Below are 14,142 nucleotides of genomic sequence, written 5' to 3'. Positions count from 1 at the left end.
CAGTGTACTAAATACAGATGGATCCAGTTTTTTACATGCTGAAATCAGCCAGTAACCCTAACCCTAACCCCGGGACTCAATTGTGATGAACCTAAACAACACAGAAATCTCATGTTGCCATGGAGACATATCCAGCATCTTTTGTGCCTACTTTTGTGCCTTCCTCACTGTAAACCCACTTCTGTATCCTTACTTCCTACATGCCATCATGAGTTCCCATGTGCTTCCTGGAGATAGCGCCTCGCTGCTGCTGCTGCTTTCTGTTTTGGTGTTAGCCTTGAGAGCATTTACATTCCAACATCAAAGTTTGATAAAGGAAGCATGAAATAGTAATGTGTTGTTTACACACGGGCCAGCTAAACACTGCACAGCTTCCCCTTCGCACAGTGAGTCATCTGTGCAGCAGTTGGCCTCTGGTCTGTTATTTGTACTTGAGGGCCAGTTTGTGCTTCTCTCCCAGCATGGAGGAATGTCAGCAGCCAACCTCCTGTACATTGTCCCAAACAATCTATTTGCTGGGCTTCTGAAGCTTTCTTCTGTATTTTCAGTCCAATAATTGTTACTTCACTCAGCATTTTACATCTTCACTGGGAACTGTGCAAACATCCACTTCCAAGAACCTGATTATCTGCAGGAATATTTTGCAGGATTTGTGGAGTGAACTTATTATGAGGTGCAGAGATCTCCGTGCTGTGATGCTACGCCGCATGTTGGCACTTGGAAACTGCAGATAAGAGGAAAACAGCAGAGCTGGGTGGCCTGCTGGAAGTAAAGGAGGGGGGTGGGCGATAAATGTCAATAAAACAGGTTAGCATCTGCTGGGAGGCAGCTCCAGGCTGGACCCAAAACTCCCAATGAGATGATAACCATGGTGACTAGGTGGATTGATGCCAACGCCCAACACGAGTGGAGTCAAAACAGCAGATCCCCGCCGGCTGTGAGAAATTATGGTTATTACCCTGCTTTCACTGTTTCCTTTTATTTGTGTGAGCAGATTTTTTTCTAAGGTAAAGGTGAGAGTAAAACAGCTTACAGTCAATGTCCTGCATTTACGGACTCAGCAAACAGATTGGGTTGTTCCACTGGGTCATCAGATAAATCTCTAAGATCGTGAGAGGATTTAAAGAAGTAAAAACAAAGCTCTCAGAAAAAAGAAAGAAAAAAAAAAAAAACAATTTTCCTTTAACTTTGTTTTCTTGTGAAATGTTGGTTAGCTTTACCTCCTCAGATCTAAAATTGAGATGAACCGATCAGTAAAGTTTAGTGACACTGAAAACAATTCATAGGCATTTCAGCCAGGACAAGGAGCATCAACCACAGGCTTTTCTATTGGATAACATCCAATCACAACAAAGGAACCTCGTGTTTAATATTAAAAATGTGTATAAAGTGTGAATCTGAAATACTGGCAGTAAATACAACTGTGAAAACGTGTAGTGGAGTAAAAGTCTGAGCTGGTGTAAACATTGTTCACAGTTTTGGAGCTGATGCACTTGTGAACAGCCATCTCTCCTCCAGTGACACAGTTTTGGGCCCAAACACACAAAGGTCCCCAGTTCTTTCCCGGTTCACAATGCCCTTTCCCTCTGAAGACATGAAGCCAACCTCCGGCTGTCACATTACATTACAGACCGGAGAGCTGCGCACCGCAGCAACAGATAAGCACGTACAGTAAGCTACACCATGTGCCCACACAGCGTACTGGCCTCAGGGTATGAACGCTGAGGCAGCAGTGGAGCCTGGATGTGGGCCCTATGTCACATCTCCTCTCCCTGTTACTCTCTCTGCAGACCATCCTCGTTGGAGACAGCGGAGTGGGCAAGACCTCTCTGCTCGTTCAGTACGACCAGGGCAAGTTCATCACTGGCTGCTTCACTGCCACTGTTGGCATTGGTTTCACAGTGAGTGCTACACACTGCCTTCTGCAATGATTTTGATTTGTGCTCACTGCCGCTGCCCCCTCCCCCCTTCCAGGCTATGTTGATGACTTCACCCAAGTGATGAGAAGGACATTGTCACTCTGATGGGTTGTTTGTGATGAAGTCGTGACACAACTGCAAAGCAAATCTTCTCTGTTTCTGTGCTGTGGACTGGATGACTCCCTCAGTGTGTCAGTGAAGTATGAATCAGTGGTGTTCTTCAGTTTGGGATGTTGCCTCTTGTCGCTGCATTTATTTCGATCCTTACCAATCTGTGGGGGTTTGCTTGACAGGGGGAACATTGTTTTCTTTACTGCTATGCCACTGCTATGATTAAATTGCTGTGAAGACAGCCCAGCTAATGAATGCCATCACAGGGGTGCAGGAGTCTAACATGAATTATAAAGCAGTGAGCACAACATAAACACAAAAGAAAAGGGGTTTTTGTGTAGTTGTGCATCTCATAACTTCTGTGCAACCCTGTTCAGAGTCACAGCCTCACTCGTGCTTGAAAATCAACCTTTTATGGCTATGTCCATGTCTGATGGTGTGATGCTGCCACACAGGGATGAGTTCATCTGTTTCAACAAGACTTGGCATGTCAGTTATGTAACCTAAATGATTTCTGACCATGTTTCATTAGGCCTGGCTGTACCACAGAGGGAGGGAGAGGGGGGCGGTCCTCTTCTTGAACACTGGGGGGAGACAAACACTGCAGGAAAAGATTAACCTTCAGACTGGAGGGGGGAATTGAGTCTGTGAAACCATTTTGGACATATTTGACATGATAGAAGCATAAAATGATGGTAGTTTTTGACAGAACCATCTGCTCATGAAAATAGCTCATATTTATCATGTATTTGCTGCAGAGGGGGGATATAAAGACAAAATATGTTACTAAAAACAACGCTGCAGAAAGAATAAGGAAGTGTCATATTTCATTTAACTGACATGTTTTGAAGGAGGTAAAACAAAGTTTGCGCGCGCGCGTGTGTGTGTGTGTGTGTGTGTGTGTGTGTAGCGGGGCGTGCAGGTTTGTACACAGACATGGGGCCGTCTTTTTCGTACGGATGATCAGTCAGTCCAATGTCACGCTGTGAATCCCCGGTGACAGGTCGTGTTTGGGACGACCCGGACCCCCCTTCCGTGATCCGGTACCACCTGTAGAGGATGAGTCAGCCACACAGGGGCCGGAGCGGTGTACTTGGTGTGCCCACGCCAGGACGCTCTGCTCCGCCGAACCTGCCCGTCCTGACGGCTGATAGACGCAGAGGCGCCGCCGCTTGTTTGTTGCCCCCCCCAAGTTTTAATCGTTGCTTCCGTGTATTTGATACTGCGGTCCGATCTCTCTCTCTCTCTCTCTCTCTCTCTCTCTCTCTCTCTCTCTCTGTCCCTCTGTGTCTCTGTGTCTCTCTCTCCTGGGAGGCGCTCGCTGATCATTTTGTCTGTGAGAGCCGGCTGGCGGAGACCTGGACTGAGAGACTGACGGACGGACGGACGGACTGACGGACGGAGATCTCTCTCTCTCTCTCTCTCTGACACACACGCACGCACACACACAGACACGCGCCGTGCGCGTCTGTCTTGGACACGTCTCGGAGGAAGCTGTGGTGCGGCTCCCTCCAGCCTGCACACTTTCCTCGGCATTGCGATGTCCACAGACAAAAAGACATCGTTGACGGACAAGCAGACTAAAAACGGAACGTCCAAGTATGTGTTGGAGAGATGCGCCTCTATTAACGAGTACTATGATATTGCCTTCAAGGTGTGTATTTCCGTCTTGCAGTGTGAGTTGTTTTTTGTTTTTTTTGTTGTTGTTGTTGTTGTTTGCCTTGTTAAAATGGACTGAAGCTGCCTGTACCTGCAGCAGCAGCAGCATGAATACTGACTCCTCACATGGGGAGACAACTATAGCCGGCTGTGCTCTCTGCTGATGTGCTGAATACAGGCACCAGGTCAGGAGCACAATGTTGAGTCTCCCTGAGCCTGGAAATCTCTCGAGGTCGCTCTGTCCGCCCTTTCTAATGTAGATCCAAATATTTGCTGAGGGAGAACTTGTTGCTTCTTGGAAACCTCCTCCAGTTTAATCCGAATCAAAGCTGCACGGTCACACCTGTAACTGCTTTTAAGTCAAGGACTCCAACCAAAAGGAAAAAGTTCAATTGGACCTTAGCTGCATTACTTTGTGACCATTTACAGTTCAGGTGAGAGCAGCAGGGCTGTTTGGATAACAATTTAAGGCTTCCATCACTCACTGCTGGGTTCTATAATTACACATCCTGTTGTTGTAATTACATTGATTACTTTTCGAGAAGGATGCATGCTGAAATAAAGATGAGAGTAAAATTACAGAGTTGGCTGAATCTGCTCTCCAGTATTGGCACCTTGTCACATGTTGGTGGCAGTTCAGTCAGCAGTGGAGGATCACAACATTATCTGTGCTGAAGCTCTGTCTTGCCATGTTATTTTACCACTTTAATGAGCTGACACAGAAAAGGAGATGACCAGAATCATGTGCTTGTATTCTTCACCCAACTGCAAGATAATTTATTATTATTATTATTATTATTATTATTATTATTATCGTCCAACTTTAATCTCCCCCTCTTCACCATCTTGCAAAGGCTGACAGTGGTGTTTTTGGCCAGCTGTAACCTGTTGTCCCTCTCTCTGGTGATGGCTTTGCTTTAGGTGATGCTGCTGGGAGACTCTGCCGTGGGGAAGACGTGCGTCTTGGTTCGCTTTAAAGATGGGGCATTTCTGGGAGGCAACTTTATAGCCACCGTGGGAATAGACTTTAGGGTGAGAAAGATTCTGTTGAGCGGCCCTGTATCACAGAATAACTCATAATGTTGTACATTATTTCTGTATGAGCCACCATTGGTTTGTCATCTGTGCTGCATTCTTCTTACACTCAAGAGGAAATACTGAAATCTGAAACTCAATCGAAAGATATTTGCAAGGAAGCAAGGGATCCACTTGTTTGGGCGACATGAGGCCAATTATCACCTTTTTTTGAGGCCGAACACCTCGTCACTCTGCAACTATAGCTATGAATGTACAAACCCTTTCACCAATCAGTCAAGTTCACAGACCACTTGTGCCGCCAGGCGCTGTGGATGGCTTCATAAATATCTCGGCAGATGCCTGCCCACGTCCCTGTCTCCTGGAAAGATTGGCTGCAGCTCAACTCTGTCCTGGAGGAGTCACACTGCTGACAGAAGAGCCTAGTCACATACACCTCATGCACATGCATTCACACACATGGTCTGTCCCTGCAATTAAGGCCAAACACTTCTACTAATGGCAAGTCAAGTATGGCTGGGTTGAAGATGACGATTATGTTGATTATGTTGCATTAGCTGAAGTGATGTATTGTCTTCTTTGGATGACGATGTAGACAACTTGCTGGATGTTTGGTGGATACAGCTAATGTGGACGCTGCCATTTGGCCTCATTCAAGCAAAAGCAACAGGCACTGTATTTAGAATCCATTCATAAAAAGCACTACAAAGGGACGTGACGGTGGTTTACACTCGCATTCATTTGTGAAAACATGCTGGATTAAGTGTGAGGCTATTAATTCAGAAAAATGGCGGCTAATATCAACAATTAGCTTTTGTTTTCTTGCTCGTTTAAGAAAGGGGCACAGAAACAGACTACTGAGCGGCAGTTGAGTCAATATGCTGAGGTTGTCCTCTATGCATGGATAGGCAGGCAGGCTGCTGTGGCAGCTTGTAACATGGCTGGGCTATTTTCGGCATGCTTCCTTGTAGCAGTTACTCAGCATGCAGGCTCCTCTCGCGTCATAATTGGGGGAAAAATGGAAACCCATGGCAACTAATGCAGGGGTTGAACCATGTCCATTTTGCCAAAGCAGAGCATTCAGCAGGTGGCAGTTCTAGCTTCCACCTGCCACTTTGCAAACATCGCCAAGGTTTCTTTCTTTTTTTTTTTTTTCTTTTTTTTATCTTTTATATTATACTGTCAGCATTCCTTGTGTGCATTTTTGTTTTTGTTCCCAGGAAAGGCAGGAGCTGATTGTCAGTGGCTGTCATTGATATGAGTTATGAAGTAGTTCAGGAAGTGCTGCTTTTGCAAACACTTCCTCCATCTTAGCCTCTCTTTTGTGGTGTTTGCTACACAAGGTTGAATACACTTGTGACCTTTTTTCTTTGCATGTCTGAACCTGAATGTCCAACCTTTATTTCCACTTTAACCTTTATTCCTTCAGGAAGTTTTTTTTTTGTTTTTGCTTGTTTGTTTTTAACTTTCAGCCCATTCAGCTGTCATCACACTTAGCCTTTTTTAGCTGGTGTGCCTGAACTATTTTAAGCCAATCTTTGCTCTACTGCAAATCGGAGGGCACCCCTATGGGGTCGCAGGAAATTAATGGGGGAGTCAGTTGTTATGCTGCCAACCGTCTTTCTCACTGTTGTGTAATTAAGTCTAATACCAGGACCTTGTTTGTGTGTGGGTGATGCAAATTAATTTCCCTGCCAGGCTTCAAAACCACTTTTAGTCGTCTTTTTTTTTTTTTCTTTTCTTTTGACACACACTGTGTCTATGAGCTTTTTCAGTCTACTGTGGTGTTTGTCACCATTTTTATACAGTTTTCACATCACTCCATGTGTCTGAACCATGTGGGAATTTTTCCAGCTCTAAAAGCACTTCTCGTTTCTGTAGAATAAAGTGGTGGATGTTGACAACCTGAAAGTCAAACTCCAGGTAAGACAATGCAACATCTTTCTGGCTGCCATATGTCAGCCTAACCCTTATAGATTATGTAGAAACCAAACAGATCAAAAAAGCATGACAGACAGTAGCTGGCCTAATTTGTCATTGTTTGCACTGTCAATCTAATGAAAGCCTCTGATTTACATTCAGTGTGATATGATGGAGGGTGGGACCCAGCAGGGTTGTGTGCCACCATGCTGTTGATCTAAGGCACAGACCCATCTATCGTTCAAGCTCGTTCAATCAGCACTGAGTGGGTGGTGCCAAAATTAGACTCCTCAGCTTATTCAAGTATATCCTCAGCTCCTCTTCCCTTGCACGAGCCTTAAACATGAAAATATCCTGTGAAAAAATTCCATTCAGGTCCGCCATGAGTCTTTATAGCTCTGTTATATAAATTCAGAGGGCTGTACAATAAGTTAAAAAAATTGGGCTTAGAGTTTTCAGACTGCTTGAAAGTAATACGAAAATGTCATGTTTTGGTTATTTTGACAACAACAACAAAACAACAAAAAAACGTTGACTATACATAACCTAAAAACTGCACACTTCCTCTTTCAAAATTCAAACAAAAAATACAAATAAACAAATGACAGAATATAAATTTGAAACCCCAAATTGTGAATCCACCAGTGAATCTTGAGATGGAGGTCACTGACACTGGCTAGTTATATTAACTTTTTGATTCTCTGCAGCCAAATTCAGGTACAGATTGGGGCACCACAAACTAAATAATCAAAACGTTCATGCATTTCCTGTAAGGTCTGTTCAGGATGCTCGGTTTCCTACTCTTTCATAATGACTACTGGTTTTTATAATTTGTTGCTGGCTTTACTTGCTGCCTATTTGGATGTTACAACTCACTAAACTAATGAAATTTGACTTCATCAAATTTCATGTAGCTATTGTCTTTTTCAGCCTAGTTTGCAGTCTGACTCTGTGTCATTCAGATTCCAGCCCAATCAAAACTCCAGTCAGACAGAAAATATGTCTGACTGGATTTTGAATTTTTATGGCAATAAAATGCAGTATTTGCTTCAAAGTTTATTTTTCTGAGCTAGGCTAATGAGCTTTCCATTCAGCAGATTTAACTTTTTTGTCTCCCATCTTTGTGTGCCAGTGTAGCAACAAATTACCAAAAAGTCGATTCAATGCAAATGTTTTTACTCCCATTAGCTTGCATTAGCTGCTGTGAAACAATGTGGTTTGTCATGCAGATCTGGGATACAGCCGGCCAAGAGAGATTCCGCAGCGTAACACACGCCTACTACAGAGATGCACAGGGTAACCTTAACTTTTTATTTCTATATTTCACTTCTCATGCAGTGTGTGTGCGTGTGTGAAGGAAAGCGAAGTGTAGGTAACGGAGCACCCTGGCTAAGATGTGGAGGTTTTTTTTTTTGTGTACACAGAAGACCAGTGTAGGTGTTAATGTGTGTGTTGTATAACACAGGGACCAGATAACAATAAAAGTGCAACTAAACTCCTCCTTTATTTCCCTTATAGCGTTACTTCTGCTCTATGACGTCACCAGTAAGCCATCGTTTGACAACATCAGGGTAAGACCTTTTCTCTCTCTTTCTTTTTCTCGCTCTCTTTCACTGCTGTCTCTTCATTTTCACTTCCTACTCTTATGACCTTTCAAGGTTAACGCTTCTTTCTGTCTATTTATGTGCAAATTACCAGAAAGGCCTCCAACGTTTTCTCACAGCAGTTTTTGGAAATTGCATGATTCTATCGTTTGCTTGGTTACACAATTCCCGGTTTCACTAATGAAAAGCAATAAAAGGATGAGAATGACTCGGTATCACCATGATTGATGATAACGCAGCACAGGCGGAAGAGGGGAAAATGCTGTCTTTACGTGTGGGGCATTTGTTTTGCTCGTTGACCAATCATGCTCTCTTCTCTCCCCCTGTTTGTCTGTTTCTGGCTGTCTTTTGTACTTTTGAAGGCTTGGCTGACTGAAATACACGAGTATGCCCAGAAGGATGTGGTCATCATGTTGCTCGGCAACAAGGTGAGCTAAGCTTCCTTTTTGTATTACATAAAAAGATCTGAAGATTAACTGGTCCCTTAGCACAATTTCAACACACTCTTATCACATTCAGACAGACAGAGAATGCTCCCACTGTGCAGCACATACATTCATGCAAACTCTCACTCACTTGTTTAGACATTTACGTGTGGAACACTGTTAATCTTGCTCATTTGTCTTCATTGGTTGGGATTGATGTTTTTTTTATATTCTCTCTTACCCATGAAAAGAATAATGGTGCACGAAAATCATTTTGGTCTATTTACAGAAATATTGATTTGGAAAATCAACACCTAACGTCATTATGAATGGAAACATTTTATTTAAAAACAGTGCTACTCAATAGCTTGATAAGAGCAACCCTTGCATGCACAAATTTTTTTCACAATGATGAAAAGAGTGTTTTCAATGCCTCATTGCAAGCAGGAGTCTTTGGTAAAACATCTAAAAGCTCCCTCTGGTGGTTCAGAGAAAACTTACCCCTCTCCAGGGTCATAAGTGACACACAGCAGCAGCTTAGATCAATTACTATGGGAACACCAGGACTGGTGGCAGCAGTCTTCTGCTGGAGGTGGAGTTTCTTCATCTCATCAGTCTGAGGGAGTGCAGCAGATACGGGGATGGCCACCCCGACATGACGGTGCATCACTGTAGCTAATAGCATGGTGAATCTGTGACCTTTCATCGCTGCCTTGATGAATTCTTTTCTCGTTCCACTGCTGTCTTATAGTCAGACATGGCTGCAGAAAGGGTTGTGAAGACAGAGGAAGGAGAGAAACTGGCCAAGGTAATATAATATAATAATGGGTCCTTGTGGCTATATTTTCCACAACATTCTCCTTGCTCTTCTAATTTTTTTTCCATTGTAGGAATATGGTGTACCATTTATGGAGACCAGCGCGAAAACAGGAGTCAATGTGGAACTAGCTTTTCTCGCTATAGCAAAGTAAGTCTTCAAGATTGTAGCCAACTTGCTGTCTGTTGCAAAACAACAACAACAATCTGAGTTACCAACTAACTGGAGACCAGAGCAGCAAAACAGAGCTAATAGGATTGCGAATATTTGACTTTTGTGTAACTCTGAATGGAGGGCAGCACAGCAGCACAGTGGTTTAGAGCTGGTGCCTCACAGCAAAAGGGTCATTGGTTTGAATCCCGGCCTGGGGCCTTTCTGTGTGGATTTTGCATCCTCTCCCCGTGCCTGCGTGGGTGCCCTCTGAGTATTCCGGTTTCCCTCCACCGTTCAAACATATGCATGGCTGATTGGTGGCTCTAAATTGCCTGTCTGTGTGCCCCGCCCTCGCCCAGTGTGAGCTAGGATTGGCTCCAGCACCCCCAGCGACCCAGAAACAGATAAGGGGTTGAAGATGAATGAATGAATGAACTCTGAATGGTTTATGGGTAACAAGGTAGAGCAATATTGTGCACTATCACCTCACAGCAAGAAGGTTCTTGGTTCAGGGCCTGTGTGGAATTTGCTTGGACTTTATGGGTTTGTCTCAGGTATCTCAGCTTCCATTTAAAGACACTGAGGTTAATAGGTGATTCTAAAATGTGCCCATGAGTGTGAATGGCTGCATGTCTGTATGTTGGCCCTGCAATAGACTGACAACCAGTCCCGAGTGTGCCTGCTGTCGGATAAGCAGTGCATACGATGGATGAATGGATAGATGCAATCAGATTTGCCTTGGCCTCTTAGTTATGCATTGCTATTTCAGTTACTTTGCCTTTGATTTTCTATTAAAAATAAAAAAACAACAATTGGGCATGGTTTGAAATAGGGCCTTTTATTCCAACTTTGAGAAACGTTAATCCACACAATTCAGACTATTTAGCATGTGCTTAATTTTGTATTCTGATTTACTGAATTATTATTATTATTATCATTTAATTGAATTAACATACACAAATTAAAAATGTTACCTTTGTTTTGGACAAACCCCTGAAGGAAGCAAATGTTACATTTAGATTTTATAGACCCAACTGGTCAGTTAGTTATGTTTCTTTATTTTAAGCAAAAAAATGTTAATCTCAGAGCAGTTCTATTTGTGCTTTGTTAACACGATACTGGAAAAAAGCGACAGGTGGAAGAAATTACTAGACCATTCTCTACACTTCTCCACCTACACAGATGAGAGCAATCAAGAGGGAATAAAAACCATTAACAGACGGAAAAGTGATGATACAGAGTTGTTATTACTACCTTTGTTATTTCCAGAGTCGTCTACAGGTGATTTCCAAAACAAAAAAATATTTTACACTTCAAAAGCTGCATCTCCCTTCTCTCTGCTTGCAACAGTAAGGCCAAAATAAACCAATATGAATCCAATTTCAATTTAGCATGCTTCTGGAGCAAAAAACACAAGAGATTGTATTTTAATCTGCCTCATAAATGCTCTCCTCTGGGCTCTGTATTTGCATACTTTTCTGTGTCATGGCCTTGAACCTCACAAGCCTCCCTCTGTTTCCTGAAACTAATACATCCCAGTGTTTTTCAGTCAATTAAATTTTTGTTCCTGTTGACTTGTCATAATGGGAATGTGCATGTTTGAGGCCCCCTAGTAGATCTCAAACATTGACTGTGTAATTTCTTTTTTATTGACTGGCTTTCCATGAACACACCTTTCTTATTGAATAGCAAGAAAGAAAGAAATAAATATGAAAGTGCTTGTTTCTTTGCACAGCATGGTTTCAATGCTGTGGATGAAAATAGTATAAATGAATTGCCATCTTCTGATGGGTATTTTAAGTGCAAGTTAAACGAGATGATTCATGCCAGAGGCATTTTGATTAAATCTCAGCACACAGGGATGTTTCTCTTCCTCCCTCTTGCTTGTTTTATTTCTCTTCCCTTCTCATTTTCTTTATTTGCTCACCCTGTCTATGTTGCATCCCACACATCCACCCCCTCTACATCTAACTTCCTCTCGCTCTCCTTTTTCTTTGTCAGGGAGCTGAAGCACAGAGTGACACAGCAGCCAAATGACCCCAAGTTCCAGATACACGACTACATTGAGTCCCAGAAGCACAAGTCTGGCTGCTGCAGCTCTGTCTAGCTGATGCTGATCACCAGGCAGAGAAAGACACACACAGAGAAACATAGAGAGAGGGAGGGAGGAAGTGAGTGGGATTGAGGTAAAAATGTCTGCTCTACTACAAAAAGCCAATCCCAGCACCAAAATCTGAGAAGCGGACAGGCTTGACTTCACTCACTGAGCTTTCGGCTTAATGGAAGTGAATCTAGTTTGGTGCCCATCCCTTACATGAAATGTGAATTTAAATCTCTTTTGTGTCATGTGTAGAAATGTTTGTGGTCTTTGTGGTGGCAGTTGTATCAAAGTACAAGTCAGGAGTTACAATTTGAAATGCTATATCCATCTTCAGGGACAAAAAGAGAACAGATTTAACATCCCACTTTCGATAATCAGCAGTTTTATAAAAATAATCAGTACGGTTGATGTGGATATAGCATTTTGCCATGCAGCTCTTAGTTTGTTTCATCCCAGTTTTACCAGGCTGTGAACTGAATACCTTTTGGCCTTACAGTCTTCATTGTTATCCTTTGATAATCTAGTGTGTGTGTGAGAGGTGGACTTCAGTCTCACCGTCAGATTGTAGCTAAAATGATCCCGTCTGTTCACATCTGTACTGCTGTTAGATAGAATAAAGCCAATGTTTTGAGGGCACTTGCCTGCTGCGTGTGTCTGTACATTAAATTCAGGGCCAGTGAAACTTCATTCAAAGTACTGTACACGTAACTGTGCTGGAGAATCATCCCACCAAATATCATACAGGGAGTTTATTTTTTTTTTATGCCTTCAGTTAGAGTTTCCTCAGCATGCAGTTTGCCTTTTGCCATTCACAGACAGGCAGCACTGCCATACATTCCTGTGTCTCCTTTAATGATGGATGTTGTTGTCTAGGCTGTACTGAAGCTGTATCTGTTCATGCACCACATCATGTAACTTGTTTCTTTGTACAATGTTCATTATGAATGTTTGCTTGTCAAACTTGCTTGATGTCACATTTGTCCCTCTTCTGAGGCGTCACAGTGATCACAAAGTGCCACGAGAAAGCTCTTTGTTATCATATTATATATATAGATATATAAAAGTATATTTTGTAATGTATGTGGTGTTGTTTTTTTGCAGTGAGTCTCATCTGTGTGTCTTTGTATGTGTTGGGAGTCGGGGGAAAATGAGTGGGAGCAGTGGGCGTGTCAGGATGTGCTGAGGTTAATTAACCACTGTGTGGCAGCAGCTACACTGTTTATTCGCCGCTGTGTCGCAGTAAACAAGTGTTTTATGGACAGGTTATAATTTACGGTACATGTGTTTTTGCCAATTTCATGCCATAAGAATGACTCGGTTCACAGGTTCACTCTTTTAAAACATTGGTCAACATCTGTGTCCTGAAGTTTTTGTTGCTACTGTTGGTGCAGTGAGTTTCTGTCAGTGTACTTAGTGGGTATTATATGAACACATTCATGATTCACTGTATTGGGATGCACATGTTAACACAGCTCGCCTCCTCTCCCACTCAGCTATGAGTCACACTGCAGGCACATGAAGGTGCCCGTACATTCCTCATTCTATACTGTGAGAAAAACAAACTAACATACAAAAAACCCAACTCAGTTTGTTATTTTGGATTACTTCCCATTAACAGCAAAACTGCCTGCTATATGTGCTGAACTTGCTGTAGCTATGAGCGTTGATGCTTCAGTTGTTTTAAATTTCCATGTTGGAGAGCTTGGAGATATCCTCTCACTGTCCTCCTATCAGGTCTGGAAGCAGTCTCAGCTGAAAAGTCAAATCCTGCCTGGAGCTTCCTGCCAGGACACAGTCTGTTTTCACAGTGTATCTCTGAATGGCCAGAAGTGGCTCTGAGTTGACTGTTTCAAAACTGACACTGACTATTAAGACATTTATCTTTACTTAGGGTTCACATGAGGCCTAATTTGTGCACACTGATGTTCTGATTTGAATTCAATCTCTAGAGAGATATCCGAAAAAGGTCATTATGAAGTGCTCTGTGACTGTTAGCACTTGAACAAAAAATCTTGTATTATTTCTGGCATCTACTGCAACTAGCAGTCTTGTTTATATTAAATTTGGTTCCGTTTTTGTGGCAAATTATATATCACAGAAAAAAAAATGAATGCAAATCAAATGAATTCAGGTGTGAGAAGGCTACAATATAATATATAATAATCACACACAGACAGTGTTGAAACAAAACTTTATGTACCAAAAAGTGCTGATCATATAGGAGAGAGAATGCAAAAGCCAAATAAACACGATTTAAGAAAACTCCTGCGCTCCAGTCTTTTACTGCTCAGCCTCGGTTTAGTGTTTACTCATCCATTCCTCCCATATTGGCATGAAGCGGTCTGCTGGGCTGGTCCGTGAACGCACCTCCCTCTTCCTGAGTGGCTTGTCTACTTTT

The 14,142-nt window shown here is 42.7% G+C and overlaps 1 protein-coding gene across 2 annotated transcripts; it reads left to right on the top strand.

Moving 5' to 3' along the window:
* The first annotated feature begins 2,939 nt into the window (after positions 1-2,939).
* On the top strand, positions 2,940-12,824 carry LOC115047019 (ras-related protein Rab-37). Of its 2 annotated transcripts, XM_029507644.1 has the most exons (9): positions 2,941-3,684; positions 4,611-4,721; positions 6,606-6,647; positions 7,874-7,940; positions 8,163-8,215; positions 8,611-8,676; positions 9,425-9,481; positions 9,564-9,640; positions 11,645-12,824. In XM_029507644.1, the coding sequence occupies exons 1-9, from the start codon at positions 3,571-3,573 to the stop codon at positions 11,748-11,750; spliced, it is 693 nt and encodes a 230-aa protein (XP_029363504.1). In that variant the 5' UTR covers positions 2,941-3,570; the 3' UTR covers positions 11,751-12,824. The 2 variants fall into 2 exon arrangements, with proteins under 2 accessions (XP_029363505.1, XP_029363504.1); XM_029507645.1 differs by lacking the exon at positions 4,611-4,721 and having other exon boundaries at positions 2,940-3,684.
* The last annotated feature ends 1,318 nt before the right edge of the window (positions 12,825-14,142 follow it).

Source organism: Echeneis naucrates, chromosome 8, assembly GCF_900963305.1.
Source record: "Echeneis naucrates chromosome 8, fEcheNa1.1, whole genome shotgun sequence".
Taxonomy (NCBI): Eukaryota; Metazoa; Chordata; class Actinopteri; order Carangiformes; family Echeneidae; genus Echeneis; species Echeneis naucrates.
The sequence above is the reverse complement of the archived record's forward strand: the minus strand, read 5'-3'. Positions and strand labels throughout refer to the sequence as shown.

Bases quoted from the DNA above. Each gene is read 5' to 3' on its own strand.
- LOC115047019 (XM_029507644.1), top strand. From the start codon at position 3,571: ATGTCCACAGACAAAAAGACATCGTTGACGGACAAGCAGACTAAAAAC. The intron at 6,648-7,873 runs GTAAGACAATGC...TTTGTCATGCAG, and splicing joins ACCTGAAAGTCAAACTCCAG to ATCTGGGATACAGCCGGCCA. The intron at 9,641-11,644 runs GTAAGTCTTCAA...TTTCTTTGTCAG, and splicing joins GCTTTTCTCGCTATAGCAAA to GGAGCTGAAGCACAGAGTGA.